The following is a 21,304-nucleotide window of genomic DNA, read 5'->3' as shown; positions in this document are numbered from 1 at the left end:
GGACAATTTGTTGTTCCATGTAGTGAATCTGTTATTCAATGCACTTGTATGAGCTAATAGCAATAAAGCGAAATATACTTTTTCATTAAATATGTTTTTTATATTTTTTGTGGATACCTCAATGGGTTTTACATTTCAAAATCAAATAGAAAAATGATCCTTGGGAAAAGATTTCCATATAGCTTAGTAGAACACCCTCCCTCTACAGGCTTAGACAGGCCTTAGACTGTAACGGGTTATACACATACCGTTGAAGTGGGAAGTGTACATACACTTAGGTTGGTCATTAAAACTCCTTTTTCAACCACTCCACAAATGTCTTGTTAACAAACTAAAGTTTTGGCAAGTCGGTTAGGACATCTACTTTGTGTAATTTTTCCAACAATTGTTTAGAGACAGATTATTTCACTTATAATTCACTGTATCACAATTCCAGTGGGTCAGAAGTTTACATACACTAAGTTGACTGTGCCTTAAACATCTTGGAAAATTTCAGAAAATTTTGTCATGGCTTTAGAAGCTTCTAATAGGCTAATTGACATCATTTGAGTCAATTGGAGGTGTACCTGTGGATGTATTTCAAGGCCTACCTTCAAACTCAGTGCCTCTTCGCTTGACAGAAAAAAAAATTGTAGACCTCCACAAGTCTGGTTCATCCTTGGGAGCAATTTCCAAGCACCTGAAGGTACCACGTTCATCTGCACAAACAATAGTACGCAAGTATAAACACAATGGGACCACGCAGCCATCATGCCACTCAGGAAGGAGACGCGTTCTGTCTCCTAGAGAGGATTGTACCTTGGTGCAAAAAGTGCAAATCAATCCCAGAACAACAGAAAAGGACATTGTGATGATACTGGAGGAAACAGGTACACAAGTATCTATATCCACAGTAAAACGAGTCCTATATCAACATAACCTGAAAGGCCGCTCAGCAAGGAAGATGCCACTGCTCCAAAACTGCCATAAAAAAAGCCAGACTACCGTTTGCAACTGCATATCGGGACAAAGATTGTACTTTTTGGAGAAATGTCTGATGAAACAAAAATAGAACTGTTTGGCCGTAATGACCATGGTTATGTTTGGAGGAAAAAGGGGGAGGCTTGCAAGCCGAAGAACACCATCCCAACCGTGAAGCACGGGGGTGGCAGCATCATGTTGTGGGAGTGCTTTGCTGCAGGAGGGACTGGTGTACTTCTGTTGGAGGAAATTATAGTTGAAATGATTAATAATGTATACATTTCAATTAGAACCAATTATTCTAATACTATTATGTTATGGGATGAAATATATGGGCTCTTGGTTAAGCTGTTACTGAAAATGTAAGCAAAACGAATTAATTGTCTGTACCTCGCGGGGAGTTTAAGGGAGAGGGATGGGGTATCTTTTCTGACAGATAAGAATGGTCCTTGATGTACCATTTGTGGAGGAGAAGATATATTTTAGACAGATTGGAATGTCTGGTTTATGAGGGGAGTAGAAGAAATCTCCGGACCTGAAAACACTGGGCTATTGTGGGAATCGGAGAGAGCGTGGGAAACTGATGATGTCATTTTCAGTTTATAACCTGTGGAAATATGTGTATGTGGTCAGTACTCTCTGGAATTAAACGCTGTTACCTTGGCTTTTAAGACTGGTCTCAATCTACTTCATGCATAATTAATGCACTTACAAATCATTAATGAATTAGAAATGAGTGCGAATTTGGTTTTGGCTATAAAACATACAGGAATTTAGAAATTCCATTAATAACTTCACAAAATAGATGGCAGCATGAGGAATGACAATTAGGTGGATATTTTGAAGCAACATCTCAAGACATCAGTCAGGAAGGATCTCTCACCAGGGTTTTGTTTTTGTTTGCACTAAAAGCAAATGATCCTTTATATTTTTCTAATGCTTTGTGTGTCTATCTGGCAAGGCATGGTTAGAAATAGATGCATGATTTATTACTTCATAATCAATTTGAGTTTGTACTGTATGTCCTGTACTATGCTGAGATGAACACGACAGAGTCATTATTGATCCACTGCAGAGATCAAAGAGTCTGGAGTACTGTATTCCTTGGCCACATGCTCATCTCCAGTACACACTGTTGAGCAGAGTTCTAGCTCAAACCCCCAGACCCAGATCCCCGGATCAATTGTTCCCACAAACCACTCACTCACTCCCTCACTGCACTAGTCTGTTCTGTTCTGCTGCAGCCACTAGCAGTTGGCCGAGTATGGAGCCTCTCTGTTACAGATGCTAACAGTGTAATTTCCCTTAGTGTTTCCATACGACATCAAACCTCCTATAGTAGGTTTGTGCATAACATGTATAGCACAATGCTCTCTCCCTTGCGCTATCATTCTGTTACTGGTCTGCCTTTTCCTCTAATCCAGTGCTTCCACTCCGGGGCTCAGCCTGGGGATGAGAGGCAGAGCTATAGGGAGGTTAAGGAGCTTAGTTGGACAAATAGTTTCAGGCCCAAGGAGATCAAGTATCCGCTCATCTGAGAGAGGTCGCTGAGATAGAGAGAGCACATTTAATACTGTCTTATCACAGATAAAGGCCCATTGTCTGCTCTAGAAGAGGCCAGTGTGAGGTGGACTGAAGCTCTGCCACTCACCTGGACACAGCTATCTCTCTAATGTAATCCCAGCTTCTCTTTGAAGCTGGTCATCAGGCCCAGACTTGTTAACCCATTTTTAAATTCATGTAAGTGATGCTGAGCATTGTCTATAGTCAAAAATGGCTAGTACCGTTTCTATGTTATGCACCTACACTGAGTATACAAACATTAAGGACACCTGCTCTTTCCATGACATAGACTGACCAGGTCAATCCAGGTGAAAGCTATGATCCCTTATTGATGTCTCTTGTTAAATCCACTTCAATCAGTGTAGATGAAGGGGAGGAGACAGGTTAAGGAAGGATGTTTAAGCCCTAAGGCAGTTGAGACATGGATTGTGTACAGTTGAAGTCGGAAGCTTACGTACACCTTAGCCAAATACATTTAAACTCAGTTTTCCACAATTCCTGACATTTAATCCGAGTAAAAATCCCCTGTCTGAGGTCAGTTAGGATCACCGCTTTATTTTAAGAATGTGATATGCCAGAATAATAGCAGAGAGAATGATTTATTTCAGCTTTTATTTCTTTCATCACATTCCCAGTGGGTCAGAAGTTTACATACACTCAATTAGTATTTGGTAGCATTGCCTTTAAATTGTTTAACTTGGGTCAAACGTTTCAGGTAGCCTTCTACAAGCTTCCCATAATAAGTTGGGTGAATTTTGTCCCATTCCTCCTGACAGAGGCCTCTGTAGGCCTCCTTGCTCGCACACACTTTTTCAGTTCTGCCCACAAATTATCTACAGTATTGAGGTCAGGGCTTTGTGATGGTCACTCCAATACCTTGACTTTATTGTCTTTAAGCCATTGCCACAACTTTGGAAGTATGCTTGTGGTCATTGTCCATTTGGAAGACCCATTTGTGACCAAGCTTTAACTTCCTGACTGATGTCTTGAGATGTTGCTTCAATATATCCACATTATTTTCCCGCCTCATGATGCCATCTATTTTGTGAAGTGCACCAGTCTCTCCTGCAGCAAAGCAACCCCACAACATGATTCTGCCACCCCCGTGCTTCACGGTTGGGATGGTGTTCCTCGGCTTGCAAACCTCCCCCTTTTTCCTCCAAACATAACGATGGTCATTACGGCCAAACAGTTCTATTGTTGTTTCATCAGACCAGAGGACATTTCTCCAAAAAGTACGATCGTTGGCCCCATGTGCAGTTGCAAAACGTAGTCTGGCTTTTTTATGGCAGTTTTGGAGCAGTGGCTTCTTCCTTGCTGAGCGGCCTTTCAGGTTATGTCGATATAAGACTCATTTTACTGTGCATGTAGAATCTTTTTGTACCGGTTTCCTTCAGCATCATGACAAGGTCCTTTGCTGTTGTTCTGGGATTGATTTGCACTTTTCGCACCAAGGTACGTTCATCTCTAGGAGTCAGAACGTGTCTCCTTCCTGAGCGGTATGGGGGCTGCATGGTCCCATGGTGTTCATACTTGCGTGCTATTGTTTGTACAGATGAACATGGTACCTTCAGACATTTGGAAATTTGATCTATTTAATGCTGTCTCAGTCATTTGTTGTTTTTCATTTGATGGAACTGTTTGATAGAGATATGTTGTGGGTGAGGGACCATTCTAGATACTGTGTATCAGTGGGATCAGGTTATGTGGCTGCAACCATTAACCATAGTTATCTCTCTCTCTTCATAGGATTCCTCCCTCCCAGAAGGCAACTCTCCTATCTCCCAGAACTCAACCACTCTACAACAAGGGAAAGGGCTTGTGGTAGTTGATGATGCGAATCTCTCTATCCTTACCTTACACCCCACTGGTATAGGTGGCCATGACAGCAAGTACTCGTTTACAGTCACAGCCTTGGATGAGAACATCACCGCAGACACAGATGACTGGCCACAACATGGAATCATCAACCTGGACTCCCCCGACCCCTTGCCCAGTCTCCAGAGGAAACGCCCTGATCGGAAGAGCCCATCCCAGTCTGGCCACCCTGACCCCAGTGTTCTCATGGAGGAGAACATGTTGCCTCCTGCAGGGTCAGCAGTGGAGCAGGGAAGGACTAACAGTGGCTCTCTCACACAGAGGGCCCAGGGGAACAGACAGACTGGCTTTGACCATACAGGCTTGCTGACAGTGGCACCCAGTGAGGGTGATGCCATAATTGGATCTGACAACAAGATTTACAGGCTCCTGAGTGGCCCTCCAGGAAAAAGAGTAAGAATCTCTCAGTGAAACGCACAGTTTTAAGAGTCAGAAATGCTCATATAGATATCTGTTTTCAAAACTCAGATCCTTTAAATATCATCAGGACTTACACTCCACATAGAATCAAAGTTAATGATTTCACACAAGCAAAGTTATGTTACCAGAACATATGATTTTATGGAGACAAGAAGCAGAAGAAACTGACATTTGAGTGGGGATCTTAGAATATGGAGCAGTCATCCATTTCTTCCTCATGAGAAGAACTGTATGTCTTCAAGGGTTTTATTCAGCTATGGTTTTCTTGTAAGACACTGATATCTTTGTCTCTATCGGAAAATTAACACATCAGTGGTTTCTAACGGCCTCTAATTTTAATAAAAAAATGTCCCACTGCAGCTCATGTAATGCCAAAAAAGAAAAACTAAGTAAGGTCATGGAAATACTGTACAAATGCTGTGGTTGTATCTACCCATAGGACATGGACATAGACTGATTCATGCACTCTACAAAATGACAGGAGAGGGAATAAGCATTTCAAAAGATGTGGCATTAATATGGTACTGCAGACCAAAATGTACACTTTGCCACTCTGTTGCATCATCTTCTAGTTCTACTGTCAAACCGTGATCTTTTCAAGTTGTTCCAGTATTATTATAACTTCCTGTAAATATCTGTCCCTGTGTTCACCACATTGTCGTTCCTGCAGGGATGTGCAGGCAGAAAAGGTCATCTTGGGTTTAAAGGAGACAAGGTAAGTGAATAGATCTCTGGTGAAATAATTGTTTGGAACATTTTTGAGTAATGATGAATAAGGATGACGAATGATGAGTAAAACCCAAATGACTTATGGATTTTATGGTATGTATGTGAACGTGTTTTTAATCTGCGTTGTGACTCGCAGTTGGTTGAGCATCGTCACTCATTGTCATAGACTGCTCTGTTATCTGTGATTCTCTGGGGATCTCAGGGTGTCAGAGGGCAGGAGGGCAGGAGAGGTGATACAGGCCTCCCAGGTCCTCCAGGACTCCCCACCCCTCTACCTGTGGAGGAACTCCCAGGAGGACAGGACTTTCTTCAGGGTAAGATTCTTTCTGTCTTTCCAGTGTCCACTGTCCACCCATCTCACAGCATCCTGCCTGGGAGTGTTATGAAACTTAATGTAACCATGCAGTTTTGGCGCATGTGCTGTCAAAGAATAGCTTGATCTCCCAGTTCACCAGGACATGGTGTTGGATGTGCTGTCACAGCAGAGCAGCAGCCCTGGCCCTGACACCAACCCAGCCATGGCAGTGTTCTCACTAGACTCCCCAGTCAGGCTATTTTGGACTGGAAATGTCAGCCTGCCTTAATACCACAGTCCTCAACTCCACCCAGGTTGCTGTAATTGAAGGCAGTTATATATATTATCTTATGTTGATTAAAGTTGATTGCTGAAATTTTGCAAGTCCGTCGACGTGGCAGATAAGTTACTGAAAGTATATTTCAGCGATCAACGGGAAAATACATTTGTGACACACACAAAAAAATGATCTTATAGTCAGACACAAGACTGATATAGATTTCATACACAGGAGCCGCCTGTATCTAATTTTGAAATGGATACGTTGTATTCACACGGTACTTTCTCCAGTCGTGTTTATTTCCCACATCTTAATGCTGGAATGTTTCCCCAACCTCATCGCGATAGAAATACATTGCAAGGTGATTAGATAGGTAAATGTGAATGAGACTAAAGCATGTCCCAGCTCTGTCAGCAACACTGATGTAGCTAGCTACAGTGATGAGACTTGATGTGTCAGTGGATAGTGCATTGTAACCGCCAGTATGACGCCACAGTCTATCCCCTGTGCTTTGGTTTCCCCCTCTACAGGCCCAGAGCTGTGTGAATGTTCCACAGTGTTGCTGGCAGCTGGGAGCACACAGGGCCTGTGAAAGATTTAGATTTTAACTTTAGCAAACAGTTCATTTGTTCATTTGGATACCCATTAGCTTTTGCAGAAGCAGCAGCTACACTTCCTGGGGTCCACAAAAAAATCACAAAACTTGACAAGTAACAAGACACTGATACACACATTTAAAATAGTACAATATACAAACAATACAAAATAAATACAAATTGTGTATCAGTGTGTGTTCCCTCACAGTCCCCTCTGTTCCATGAGATGTTGTTTATTGTTTATTATTATTTTTAAGGTAATTTTACTGTTTGAGTTATTGGAGATGGAAAGGAGTTCCATGCAATCGTGCCTCTGTATCAGTGGAGGCTGCTGAGGGGAGGATGGCTGATAATAATGGCTGGAACGAAGCCAATGGAATGGCATGTACTTGATACCACTGCACTTATTCTGCTCCGGCCATTACCACAAGCCTGCCCGCCCCAATTAAGGTGCCACCAAACTCCTGTGCTCTGTAAAATACTGTGTGTTGCTGTGAATTTGTTTTGGACTTGGGTCTGTGAAGAGACCCCTGGTGGCATGTCTTGTGGGGTACGTATGGGTGTCTGAGCTGAATGTTATTTAATTATGCAGATCATCCAGAATTGTTATCACAGTAACAGATCTCGTAAAAACTAGGAGAGAAGCAACTAGTCTCTTGTCAACTGTCAACCAGAAAATACTTGCATGTATGTTGTTGATGTTAGTTCTGAATGTGCAGTGAGGGCAAGACGTGCTGTTTTGAGCCAGCTCCCTGAACAACTAGTTGATTTTTGTGTACGTTTTTTATAACAGACATACAGAGGTGGCGCTCCTAGTGGCCACGGACTTTAATGCAGGGAAACTTAAATCCGTTTTACCTTATTTCTAGCAGAATGTTACCTGTGCAACCAGATGGGAAAAAACTCTGGAACAACTTTACTCCACACATAGAGACGCGTACAAAGCTCTCCCTCGCCCCCATTTGGCAAATCTGACCATAGCTCTATCCTCCTGATTCCTGCTTACAAGCTAAAACTCAAGCAGGAAGTACCAGTGACTCGCTCAATACGAAGTGTTCAGACGACACAGATGCTAAGCTACAGGACTGTTTTGCTATAACAGACTAGAATATGTTCCGAGATTCTTCCGATGGCATTGAGAAGTACACCACATCAGTCACTGGCTTCATCAGTACGTACATCGATGACGTCGTCCCCACAGTGACCGTACGTACATACCCCAACCAGAAGCCATGGATTACAGGCAACATCCACACTGAGCTAAAGGGTAGAGCTGCCGCTTTCATGGAGCGGGACTCTAACCCAGACGCTTATAAGAAATCCTGCTATGCCCTCCGATGAACCATCAAACAGGCAAAGCGTCAATACAGGACTAAGATTGAATCCTACTACACTGGCTCCGACGGTACCAGAGCGCCAAGTCTATGTTCAAAAGGTTTCTTCACAGCTTCTACCCCTAAGCCATATGACTCCTGAACAGCTAACCAAATGGCTTCCCGGACTATTTGCATTGACCCCCCTCGACCTACATGTACATATTACCTCAATTACCTCGACTAACCTGTGCCACCGCACATTGACTCTGTACCGGTACTCCCTGTACTGTGTATAGCCTCGTTACTGTTATTTTATTGTTGCTCTTCAATTATTATTATTATTATTTACTTCAGTTTATTTAGTAAATACTTTCTTAACACTTATTTTTCTTAAAACGGCATTGTTATTTAAGGGTTTGTAAGTAAGCATTTCACTGTAATACATCTGATTTGGTTAAAGATATATCAAATAGGGACGGAAATACAGTCTACTACCATTCTCAACACTTGCGTGTTTCCCTCAGCAGTATTGGTGAAGTTGCTGACTGTTATTCCATATACTGTGTCAATGTAGTAGTTGAGCCTGTATGAGCCCAAATCTACTGTACCTGGGACCTCTTATAACATCTAAACCGCGTTAGTGTCTTATTAATGTTTCATACAGCAGCATGTGCATTACAGTGTAGTTTGAACACTCTGTTGTTAGTGTTATTGTCTCAATGCAGTTATCGTTCACATGATGTAACCTCTCTGTCCCATATCATTCCAATGACGTCTGCTTGTTTTTCCCAGCGATCATCCTCATATCCTTTGCTGCGGCCGGCTGGCCTGTAAGTATCACAGCTCAGCTATGTGCACTGTACTACAGTGAGTCAGAGATGCTGTGTGTGTCTGAGTGTGTTACTGAACGACCTCTTCCTGTTAAATCCTCAGACAGAACGAGGTCCTACTGGACCGATAGGGGAAATGGGTGAACCTGGCCTACCAGTGAGTGGTATATCCATTTACAGTACACTAATAACTAATGAACTATGGTCATATGCCCTTGCATGGACTTATTCATGCAAAGCCTTTGATGTACTGTAAGTGTAAATTACTGATAGATGCTGTCTTTGTGCACGGAATGCCTGGAGATCCTGGCCACAGAGGAAAAGACAGGACACATGGTAATATTAACAATGCAATTAACAACTTGTTATACAGATGTTCTTCTAGCGGAAGACCTAGTTCTAATTCTAGTTGCGTTTTCAAGACACAGTATTCTCTACCGTCTGAAATCTGCTAGACTTTGTGGCCTTGTTCTAAAAGAAGTTAAATACATGAATCATGCCTGGTGTTATTTCTATGTGCCAGGGTTACCCCGGGCCGAAGGGCGTTCATTCTTAAATGGATGAAGTTTGGAACCACCAAGACACTTCCTAGAGCTGGCCGCCTGGCCAAACAAAGCAATCGGGGGGAAAGGGCCTTGACCAAGAACGCAATGGTCACTCTGACAGAGCTCTATAGTTCCTCTGTGGAGATGGGAGAATCTTCCAGAAGGACAACCATCTCTGCAGCACTCCACCAATCAGGCCTTTATAGTAAAGTGGCCAGACGGAAGCCACTCCTCAGTAAAAGGCACATGACAGCCATCCTGGAGTTTTCCAAAAGGCACCTAAAGACTCCCAGACCATGAGAAACAACATTCTCTTGTCTGACGAAACCAAGATTTTAACTCTTTGGCCTGAATGCCAAGTGTCACGTCTGGAGGAAACCTGGCATCATCCCTACGGTGAAGCATGGTGGTGGCAGCATCATGCTAAGGGGATGTTTTTCAGTGGCAGGGACTGGTAGACTAGTCAGGATCGAGGAAACGATGAACGGAGTAAAGTATAGAGAGATCCTTGATGAAAGTCTACCCCAGAGCACTCAGGACCGCAGACCGGGGCGAAGGTTCACTTTCCAACAGGACCACGACTCTAAAAACACAGCCAAGACAACGCAGGAGTGGTTTCGAGACAAGTCTGAATTTCTTTGAGTGGCCCAGCCAGAGCCCGGACTTGAACCTGATCGAACATCTATGAGAGACCCGAAATTAGTTGTGCAGCAATTCTCCCCATCCAACCTGACGGAGCTTGAGAGGATCTGCAGAGAGGAATGGGAGAAACTCCCTAAATACAGGTGTGCCAAGCTTATAGCGTTAATCGCAAGAAGATTCAAGGCTGTAATCGCTGCCAAAGGTGCTTCAACAAAGTACTGAGTAAAGGATCTGAATACTTATGCAAATGTTATATTTCATATTTTTTTTGCAAACATTTCTAAAAACCTCTTTTTACTTTGTCATTATGGGATATTGTGAGTAGATTGATGAGGGGGGAAAAAAACAATACATTTTTAGAATAAGGCTGTAATGTAACAAAATGTGGAAAAAGTTAAGGGGTCTGAATACTTTCTGAATGCACAGTATGTTACAAATTTACCCTAACATACAGTAAAATCAAAGGCATTACTGTGTTGATAACTCATATAAGACCAGATTTGATTGGATTGAAAGGAGAGAAAAAAACAAAGTGTATTGCTGTGATGGTTGTGGTTTTTATTTCAGGGTCCTAGAGGCTATAAGGGAGAGAATGCTCATACAGCGGGGATAGGAGATGAGGTGAGATCACCAGTACACTACATGTCTGGAAGTTCTACTCAGTAGCAAAAGGTCAAATGAGTACAGGGAAGTGGCTGTCGAACAAGCACACAAAATGTGCCTACTGTCAGATTTCATATGTCATGGAGTATACCCAGTCAGTGGAAACAACCAGTATGACTTTAGTGTCAGGAGTTTTTCCTGACCAGATGACCTGGAGAACCATCAGGCCCTAGTAATAAGCCGTCATCATCTAGAGTCTATAACATTTTGTTTGCTACTGTATTCTATTCCTCTATTCATGATAATGATCAATTCCACGCAAACGCTGCCTGCTTTCCAAACAGCAGGTTAGGGTTTATCGTCATGAATCTGGTTCTGTAATTGTTCATCTCTCCCTACCTCTCCGTTCCTCCCCTGCCGACCCCTCGCCCCACAGTTTGGGAACCACTAGTTTATAGTAACATCACTGGCATCTCCTGTGTCTCTCCTCACTGAACTACAGGGTTTCACTGGTGAGACAGGTCCATGGGGAGACAGAGGAAAGACTGAAGAGAAGGTAACATTTCAAATATCCAGTATCCAAGTTTGTTATACTCAAAGTGGAAGCAGGCTTATGTTCTGCTGCACAGACAAATGTTATCGCACTGCCCTCTAGTGGATGGATGCTTTGCTCGCCATCAGAGTGTATAGCCTGTTAGGAGCATGCTTATATGTTATGTGCTTTAACTTTCAAAGACATACTTAGAATAATTGTCTAAATCATATTGATTATATTGATTCACTTTTCATGATCATCTGTAGCCTATGTGTAGTACTGTAGTTTTCCCTAAATGTAGACATACAGTCGTGGCCAAAAGTTTGGCTGCCACAGTGGCACAAAGAGCTACATTACCTTTCGAATGGTGTTGTGCCTGGACAGATGATCGATTTACCAAGGAAAAGTGAATGCACATAACAAACTTTATTGAAAGCGGATTCTAAGAGTTGTTTTCAAACTGGGTCATCAGAATAAAAAGGTTTATTCGCCAGCTTTGTTGTTTGACTTATGGCCACACGGCAGCAATAAAGAGTTCTTGACGAAGTTCTTGAAAATCACAAATCTCCATGTTGCTTGCATCTGAAGGCCCACTGGATTTTATAAAGAAACATATGAGTTGACTTCTCACCCATTTTACAATTCTGCCAGCTGGTGTTTCACTCACTCCGGGTTTTAGTTCAAGCGCCACAACAACAGAAATGGAAAACCTCTTTTGGAAATGCCAATCTATTCTACAAGGGTTTCCCTATTGGAATGAGGTCATGCCTATATTTACTCTAAACAAATTATATAGTAAAAAGGTCATCATTTTATCTCAGTAAAAATCATGGGCCTGCCATCAGATGTAGCTAGATACACCGGGACACATTGTTATGAATCTAAAGCACCTGTGTGACCTTATGAGGGAAACAAATCCACATAACATTCTCTAGCTCTACCACCTCTCCTTTCTCTGTCTATGTCTGTCTGTCTGTCTGTCTGTCTGTCTGTCTGTCTGTCTGTCTGTCTGTCTGTCTGTCTGTCTGTCTGTCTGTCTGTCTGTCTGTCTGTCTGTCTGTCTGTCTGTCTGTCTGTCTGTCTGTCTGTCTGTCTGTCTGTCTGTCTGTCTGTCTGTCTGTCTGTCTGTCTGTCTGTCTGTCTGTCTGTCTGTCTGTCTGTCTGTCTTTTAGGGGACTGCTGCAATTCCAGGTCTGAAGGGGGCTCCAGGTGGCACAGTAAGATGTATAGATTTATTATCTTGTTTATTACAGTTTTTCTCAGTCGCTTTGGTGCATTTTTCACATCATCCCTAACATGTGCAAAATAATAAGTGCATTTCTCAGAACAATTTGTACAAATTGCAATATACAATAGATATGTTTCTAAAGCTAGTCAGTCACTAAAAATCCTTAGTACATCTCTCAAAAGTAAATATTCATGCCAATGATCATGTCAGTGTCATCAGAATGATAAGTCATTGAGTCATTGTTCACGAACAAGGTCGTCAAAATGTTTAGGCATGTTGTCAATGTAACTGTGTACTTTGACAGTATTACCTGATGTAAACTTAGGCTACAGTTTGGATGACAGCTACTGTATTGAAAATGCACAAGGCTGCACTTCTATGGCATATATCAATTTTAACAGTGCTATTTACTTATTACTGTATGTGGGTTATTGATTGAAAGAGACTGGACAACCCAAGGGGCACAAAGGAAAAAAAACTAAATTAGAAAGAAACACCGGAAACCACCCCTAAGGCACAACTTTGCCCGCAGCACTGTTGTGCTGTCTCTACACATCCAGACGTTCCTGTCTGTCGGCCCACATATTCTCATCCACATCACACCGGATATTTTCCCTTCCAATGCAACGTGGAAAGAATCTTTTGGAATGCCTTATCCATCCTCTGCAGGCGTCTACTGTGATGTCCTCACATGCTGCATCCATTGCAGCCAGCAGGGTCATCTGTGTGTGTGGCTGACGATCGTACACCTTCCATCTCCATGCTGAAAATAACTCCTCAATTTGCTTAAGGAATGGTGAATAAGGTGGGAGGAATTTTATGAGCATCCTCGGGTGGGTCACAAACCATTGCCTTATGTTTGATCGATGGAAACTCACATTATCACAAATGACCGCATACTTTGGCAAATCCTCTCTAAACAGACCCCTCTCATAATCAGGGATCAGGGATGAGAGCCCTGTAGAGAGTCTCTAAAAAGTTGAGTAGATGCTGGGTGTTGTATGGCCCTATAAGGGGGATATGGGTTAGGACACCATGCTCCGAAATAGCAGCACACATGGTGATATTTCCTCCCCGTTGGCCTGGCAAATCCACAGTAGCTCTGTGACCGATGATATTCCGACCCCGCCTCCTGCATGTGGGAGGGTTAACTTGATTCCAACTCCATTATACGCTATATCCCAGAACACACAGTTGAATTTGTTTTGGTAAGGAAGAGTGACATAACATGTACATATATTGCATGTTCGTTCCACAGCAATGGAAATGTGTGCAGTTTATGCTTACTGTACTATGTATCTCTATAAAATGTTGCTGTAAAGTAGTTACATAGATATATGTTTACCTGTACATACTGGTACCGTAGCTCCTTAACTCTGTCCTCATTCCTTTGGAATGGTACACGGTACAGCTGTTTCATACTCATCTGGTTTCTATGCAGCACCCTGTCGATGGTTGAGATGCTAACCGTATGGATGTTTTCAAATACATCGTTGTCTTCTATAATGGTCCTTTGTATTTCCCTGAGTCTCATGGCATTGTTTGCTCGGACCATGGTGCAAATAGCCTCCTCCTGTTGAGGTGTGAAACGGCGTCCTCTGCCACCGGTTTGAGGTAATCTTGCAGTCCTATGTGGGGAAAAATACAGTGATGCATCGCACACTTTCACAAAAACTATGCGAACATACATTTTACTGTAAAACATACAGGTGGGTGCATGTAAGGTGCAGTATGTTTCTGTATAGAGTATATTTCTGTATGCTGTGAAATACAAGTGGACTACTGTAATATGAAGCATTGTAGGAAGTATACAGTATACTGCTTATATACAGTAACAGTACACTGTACATTGGTGGACATACCTGTTCTCTCTTCAAAACGTTTGAACTATTGAGGACACGGTTGATCTCCCAATATTCGACTGCATCCTTCGACCCGCCTCAGCCATTGTAAGGCCATGATTGACAACATGGTCTACAATAGTGGCCCTTATGCATCAGATATGCGCCTAAATCAAATCAAATCAAATGTATTTATATAGCCCTTCGTACATCAGCTGATATCTCAAAGTGCTGTACAGAAACCCAGCCTAAAACCCCAAACAGCAAACAATGCAGGTGTAGAAGCACGGTGGCTAGGAAAAACTCCCTAGAAAGGCCAAAACCTAGGAAGAAACCTAGAGAGGAACCAGGCTATGAGGGGTGGCCAGTCCTCTTCTGGCTGTGCCAGGTGGAGATTATAAACCTAGAGAGGAACCAGGCTATGTGGGGTGGCCAGACCTCTTCTGGCTGTGCCAGGTGGAGATTATTGTATAAACCTAGAGAGGAACCAGGCTATGAGGGGTGGCCAGTCCTCTTCTGGCTGTGCCAGGTGGAGATTATAAACCTAGAGAGGAACCAGGCTATGTGGGGTGGCCAGTCCTCTTCTGGCTGTGCCAGGTGGAGATTATAAACCTAGAGAGGAACCAGGCTGTGAGGGGTGGCCAGTCCTCTTCTGGCTGTGCCGGGTGGAGCCTATGTCCTCTTCTGCCTCTTCCTCTGTTTTGCCTTCCACCATGCATCCTTGCTCCTCTTCTTCCTCCTCCTCTTGGCTGTTGACCCTGTTAATTTCCTGGTCCATCCATTATTGGAAAATTGCAACTCTGTGTTTTTGGTCTGTCTATATATGCTTGCCAATTGATTCTTCATGAGATGCACTTTTGAGAAATTTAGACCACTGGTTGATTGTTGGTTGAACTAACACTTTACATTCCTTCATGAGTGAGGGTCAATTTCACCTGCACGATTCATCAGTTCACGTTTTTGTACAAAAGATCTAATAGAAATGTGTAAAACTATGCTTGACAGTTTATGACAAATAGTTCAACAATTTTGCATGTAATGGCTTATGCAAGGAACTAATGCCTAGATGTTTTGAGGGGTAAGACTATTCAACAGAGAACCATCTACTACATTTTGATCAACATGACATGAGCAATTGATAATGTGGAAGAAAGCTGACACTTGTACATTATCAATTGCAATTTGCTCAAAAGGAATAAGAAATTGCTTTATTGATGTGCACAAGTGACTAGATGATTTGGAATTTGTACAAGTAGTTTCAAGAATTGCACTTTTGATCTAAGAAATGCACCAAAGCGACTGAGAAAAACTGTAAACAGAAGTGGCATCATTAGAGAGGAGTGATGTTCTATTTTATGATTCCTATCTGATCAGATCTGACTTTTCCTGTAGGGCTTCAGAGGACTAGATGGAGACTAAGGAGTTGCTGGAACCTAAGGAGACAGGGTAAGGACTTGATTATGGGTTTGGAAAGCCTTCGCTTGGAAGCAGTAGTAAATGAATCAGGACTCACAAGGTCATGTTCATGAAGCCCTTGTAACGTGTTTTTCTGAAAACATGAATTTGCATATCATATGGTGTTTTGATACCATTAGTGTTTCTTTCCTGAGAGTTCTGTTGGTGCGTCAGGGATCCAAGGCCATCAGTGTGAGAGGGTTCAGATTGGCCTCTCAGGGCTTCCTGGTCTCAGAAGTCAAGCTGGTCCCCAAGGCATCCAGGTAAACATCAGGATCACAGCTGCAATTCACAGCCTTTATTAACATAATAACACTCTGCCTATCCTCGTACTGTACCTCATTTGCTGTTATATACTGATGCAGGGTGAAAACGGAGAGGTCGGCCTCCAGGGAGTGGTTGGAAAGGAAGGGTCAAAGGTCAGGAGAGTTTATTGCAGTCTAGTGGAGTGATTAGACTTAGAATGGCTTTTCCTCAGGGAACTTCCTTTCCCGAGCGAGCCACTAGAGCTGTTGTTCTAGTGCTGTTAGAGCTCTCCTCTGTCCAATATTGTATGATCAGCTTCCCAAAGATTGTATTTAGTCTCATAGAGTTTGAATACAGTACAATACTGACTGAGATTTTGATGCATAACCAAGCTATGTCATGCCATGTTCATATATATTGGCATCACGTCATATCTTACAGACTGAAAGTCTTGTTTTTGTATGTCTCTCTTTGTTTGCCCCTAAGGGCCACAGGGGAGCTCCAGGCCGCAATGGGAAGTCGGGACCTAAAGGACCCAGGGTAACTGTCTCCTGTGTCATCTAATACAGGGGTTTTCAAAAATGTTAAATCAAGTGTTCTCTTATAATCAGGTGAATTATAATGGTAAGTAGAAGTAATCAACATTTTTTAAATGAATAGTTTTGACAGTTTCATTATTTTGACCTCCCCACAGTCCATTGACTAGAAATATATCTTGGTGGTGAGAGAAGGTTTTGAAGCTAATTTCCAGCAATTCTACACAGTTTGCTATGGAGCTGAGAAACCAATGGCCATGTGCCTTGAATGCCTGGTTTTAGGAATAGAAACGAAACTAATAAAATATGTAGTTCACTATCTTTTCTGCATGCTTTTCTTTCCCTTTGTACTCCTGCCCATATGGGTTGAAAATGGCAGAAATGGGCCCTGAGAAGCACCTAAATTAGAACGCAGTAGCTGTACAGAAGTATGCTATAAATGATGTCAGACGTCACTCTCTATGCATCACATTGCTGTATGGGTTTTGACTGACAGCTGTTCTGAACTTGAGCACCGCACGCAACAAGTAGTTGCCTCCATCCCTCCATTCTAACGGGGCAACCTTTGCCCGTGTTTTGTTGTCTGAGTGAGGAAAATACTGTAAATTAAAAGGACTAAGATATATTTTGAAAGACGTTGAGAATTATAATAAATACCACTTTGATGTTACACAAGCAAGCCAAACCCCTGTGAGTCCAAATGTGCATTTCACATTTCCACATCATAAAGCTCACGTCATATACCGTGTCGTTTATGATCACTATGTTTGATGTACAGTTACAAGATGACATGGCGTCATACCCCGAGTTGTTCAGAACAGAATGTGTTTCTGTGTTTCTCTATTGTGTAGAAAATGAGCTGTGGACCACTCATCTGAATGCACTCATGACTCCGTTCTATGATCACCAAAATTACTATCCGTTTCTCTGAACTGCCCTGTGAAAGACTAACACTGTAAGATCGTACTTAATAATTTAGCTAGTGATGTTGGCCACAGAACGACCTTTCAAATGACGCCCACCTGACAAAGAATATGATTTATAATGAAAGGTTTTTGGATTGCGTAAACAACACCAGTAATTGTGTGATGGCAGGGCTGTGCTCCAAACAAAACAAATTTGTAGATAAAGGACTATGCCCTCTTCTGAAGGAGGTTGTTGGGGGGGATTCATCACATTTTCCCTCGGATGTCTTTTCTTTCCAGGGCCGTGGTGGAAAGCCTGGTCTTTTTGGTATACCTGGAATCCCGGTAAGAGAAGAGTAGTCATTCACATGTGAATATTACCTGACAAACAATAGCTGTACTGTAGCTATAGTAACAATCATCTCTCCTCGCTGTGTGTTGTACGGTATGTATGCCAGATGTGTTTGTGTCTATGTCTGTGTGTTGTACGGTATGTATGCCAGATGTGTTTGTGTCTATGTCTGTGTGTTATGTTGCAGGGTTTTAGAGGTCACGTTGGGACTGAGGGAGCAGAAGGAAAGCCTGGTACACAGGTTCCCACCTACAGGATCATTGTTGAATCTGCACATTCTGTCACCACCCTCAACTCTTACTCATTCTTACCTTCTGTTTGTATCTATTTCGTGATTTTAACAGGGTCCTGCAGGAAAGTCCGGACAAGACGGCAGTCCTGGGACACCTAGTGGTAAAGTGAGTACTGTAGGCCAAAAGCCTCTGCCTCAGAAATAAATATGACCTACATTTCTCAACGTAAATGAGTCTCTCTCTGTTCTCTAGGGCTTCACAGGGAAAGTTGGCATGCAGGGTCCCCAAGGGCCAGTGGGCATGTATGTAAGTGTTACTTGTCCACCCCCAAAAGGTGTTCTGGTGGGATTAACAGCCTATGTTTCATTTATCTTAAAGTCTTTAGAAATGTATTTTCATAATACCGCTGTGAGAGTTCATGCTCTGTACGTGTTACTGTCACCTTTTATTTTTCAAAACAACGTGTAAAAGAGATGTTTAAATCAATTATTATAATCTTAGTGTAGGGGTACCTACTGCTGCCAAAAAACAACTTTGGGTGGACCGATTGTAACTGTGGAAACCCATTCCGTGTACAGGGCTACTCAGGAGCCGTGGGTTTAACTGGGAGACCTGGTCATTTTGGAGAGAGGGTATGAACGCCGACAGTTCTACAGAATGCTTGCATTGGTATGTTAGTAATAATGGCTGTTCGTTTGCATGAATGCCACCTGTCTGTCTGTCTACCCCAAGGGAGAACCTGGTGTGAGAGGCCCCGCCGGTATCCCTGGTGTGAGAGGCCCCGCCGGTATCCCTGGTGTGAGAGGCCCCGCCGGTATCCCTGGTGTGAGAGGCACCGCCGGTATCCCTGGGAAGAGTGGACCGCCGGTAAGTACACTATACTGACATTCACATTGTGGAGAGAATAGTCTAAACTGATACTGGTGTAAATTGATACATAGGGGATGATTTTGAGCTGTCTTACAGGGATTGAAGGCAACTCATGGCGAGAGAGGGCCAAATGGACCTCAGGTGAGGAAACGTTAGTCCTTCAAAGCTCTTCACTCATTTGATGTTTCAGACATACTGGCTGAGTTGTCCTTCTGTGTACACCACCTGCCTTAATTGTGAGTCAATTGTGATTGCTCTAGTTTTGTCTTCCGTAGGGCCGTGAAGGAGAGACTGGACCCAATGGCATACAGGGATCATCCGTGAGTAGCACTTTTAAATCATGTCATTGTCCTCGGCAGGTAGCCTGGCGGTTAGAGCGTTGGGCCAGTAACTGAAAAGTCACTGGTTCGAATACCTGAGCTGATAAGGTGAAAAATCTTTCGATTTGCCCTTGAGCAAGGCACTTAACCCTAATTTGCTCCAGGGGCACCATACTACTATGGCTGACCCTGTAAAACAGCACATCTCACTGCACAGATACGGTGTAGGTGCTCTTGGATGGCACCTTGAGAACTGACGATTTGGGCATTTTAAGTGTTTACTACAGAAGTTGATTGCGTGTAACTGGTTTTAGGGTCCTCCAGGCCTCCCAGGGCTGGAGGGCAAGACAGGGAAGCCAGGCCCTTCAGGAAACCAGGGGCTTGTGGGGGCACAGGGGTCAGCTGGGCCCATCGGGTTTCCAGTGAGTGGGTACTTTTCAACATTCTCCTTGTTTCATCCCAATGAGAAATGTATAATTGACAGGCCTTTCTGTATACTATTCTTGCACCAAAGTTGAAACATTTATTTATTTATTATTCAATGTTGATTATATATATATTTTTTTAATGAACATCACAGAGATTGAACTGTATTATCAATGTACAGTCACTTTTGAGTCGGTAATGTATTTTATTTACTGTATCCAGGGTACTCCTGGGATGGATGGTGTGATGGGGCAGGTTGGAGAAAAAGGAGAACAGGTGAGTGCAATGCCAGCCCCAGCTCGTGTCTTTTTTTTGTTTTTCAATGATAGATTGGAAGGAATAGAGCATGAATCATGACAGTCACTATTGCATTGAGTGATACACGGTTGTCTGTTTAGGGAGCAGCAGTGCCTGTTGGGGACAGTGGGCCATCTGGACTGGACGGACAGCAGGTGGGCAGCAGTGGATCCTGGGTGTCTGTTCTTAGATGTACCCATCCACCTTCAATATGACTGGTGTTGTATGATATGACACACTTGGTGGTAAGTGTGGCATATCTTGCAATAACAATTGTACTATTATGGCTGACATTGATGACCATGTTTAATATTCTCCTGCAGGGTCCCCCAGGAACAGTTGGTGAGGAGGGGCTGTCTGGGGAAAAGGGGGAACAAGTCAATAACTGGGTTTCATCCCTTTTACAGTAGTTCAGTTAAAATGTGTTAATAAGATCCCTTCCTACTCTATCCCCACCTCTCTGACTCTATCTCTGTTGCTGTGAGGCAGGGTGCTCCAGGTCCCTTTGGAAAGCCAGGGCCCAAGGGACTCCAGGGAGAGCCAGGGCCACAGGGCTCCCAGTGGATGCAGGGGGAGCCTGGGCCAAGGTGCAAAGAGGACAGCTGTATTACCCTCTCTACCAAGCTCATCTACACGCACAGGCTGCCATGATCAGGTCGGAATGTTGTTTCATGGTGTTCTGTGATTGTCTGTTGCAGGGAGAGATGGGAGGTTTCGGCAACAGAGGAGACCCTGGTCCTAAAGGACTTAAGGTAATGGAATGGACAGAATATACATACAGTATATGCTTAAATGTGCGGTCCTATATGTACTGCCTGGTAAGATTTTCTGAAGCCTTCCAAAACATTTCAGCGCTCTTCAAATCTCATTGAATATCCTCTAAGTTGTTGTTTAACCTCTCCAGGGGGCAATGGATTCCTTGTGGATTCCCTGGGTTGGAGGGGCCCTCAGGAGCTCTTGGGGACAATGGGAAAAGAGGAGTGAAAGGAGGGAAGGGCCACATAGGACTACGAGTGAGTGACTAATAAAGTTGATTCTATCCTAATAATTGCTGATATACTGATATACAGTAGGTGAAATAGTAGATGATCTATGTGATATGTAGATTTGGCACTACAGCAGTGTTCGGTTTCAAAATCAAATCACATTTATTTATATAGCCCTTCTTACATCAGCTGATATATCAAAGTGCTGTACAGAAACCCAGCCTAAAACCCCAAACAGCAAGCAATGCAGGTGTAGAAGCACGGTGGCTAGGAAAAACTCCCTAGAAAGGCCCAAACCTAGGAAAAACCTAGAGAGGAACCAGGCTATGAGAGGTGGCCAGTCCTCTTCTGGCTGTGCCGGGTGGAGATTATAAGAGAACATGGCCAACATCTTCAAATGTTCATAAATTACCAGCA

The 21,304-nt window shown here is 43.1% G+C and overlaps 1 protein-coding gene across 1 annotated transcript; it reads left to right on the top strand.

Annotated features, from left to right (window-relative positions):
* Positions 1 to 16,473: 16,473 nt before the first annotated feature.
* Positions 16,474 to 20,225, top strand: LOC115139877 (collagen alpha-1(I) chain-like). The gene is made up of 10 exons (XM_065026996.1): positions 16,474 to 16,502; positions 17,943 to 17,988; positions 18,100 to 18,153; positions 18,241 to 18,294; positions 18,721 to 18,859; positions 18,944 to 18,999; positions 19,134 to 19,178; positions 19,493 to 19,600; positions 19,827 to 19,880; positions 20,003 to 20,225. Exons 1-10 carry the CDS (start codon positions 16,474 to 16,476, stop codon positions 20,114 to 20,116), a joined length of 699 nt encoding a protein of 232 aa, XP_064883068.1. The 3' UTR covers positions 20,117 to 20,225.
* The last annotated feature ends 1,079 nt before the right edge of the window (positions 20,226 to 21,304 follow it).

Source organism: Oncorhynchus nerka, linkage group LG13 (genome assembly GCF_034236695.1).
Source record: "Oncorhynchus nerka isolate Pitt River linkage group LG13, Oner_Uvic_2.0, whole genome shotgun sequence".
In the NCBI taxonomy this organism is placed as follows: Eukaryota; Metazoa; Chordata; class Actinopteri; order Salmoniformes; family Salmonidae; genus Oncorhynchus; species Oncorhynchus nerka.
This window is presented reverse-complemented; position numbering and strand designations above follow the sequence as displayed.

What these genes read in the sequence shown, in the direction of transcription:
- LOC115139877 (XM_065026996.1), top strand. Translation starts at nt 16,474, where the DNA reads ATGGGAAGTCGGGACCTAAAGGACCCAGG. An exon ending in CGGGACCTAAAGGACCCAGG is followed by an intron (nt 16,503 to 17,942) that starts GTAACTGTCTCC and finishes GTTATGTTGCAG; the next exon opens with GGTTTTAGAGGTCACGTTGG. An exon ending in CTGGGCCCATCGGGTTTCCA is followed by an intron (nt 19,601 to 19,826) that starts GTGAGTGGGTAC and finishes TACTGTATCCAG; the next exon opens with GGTACTCCTGGGATGGATGG.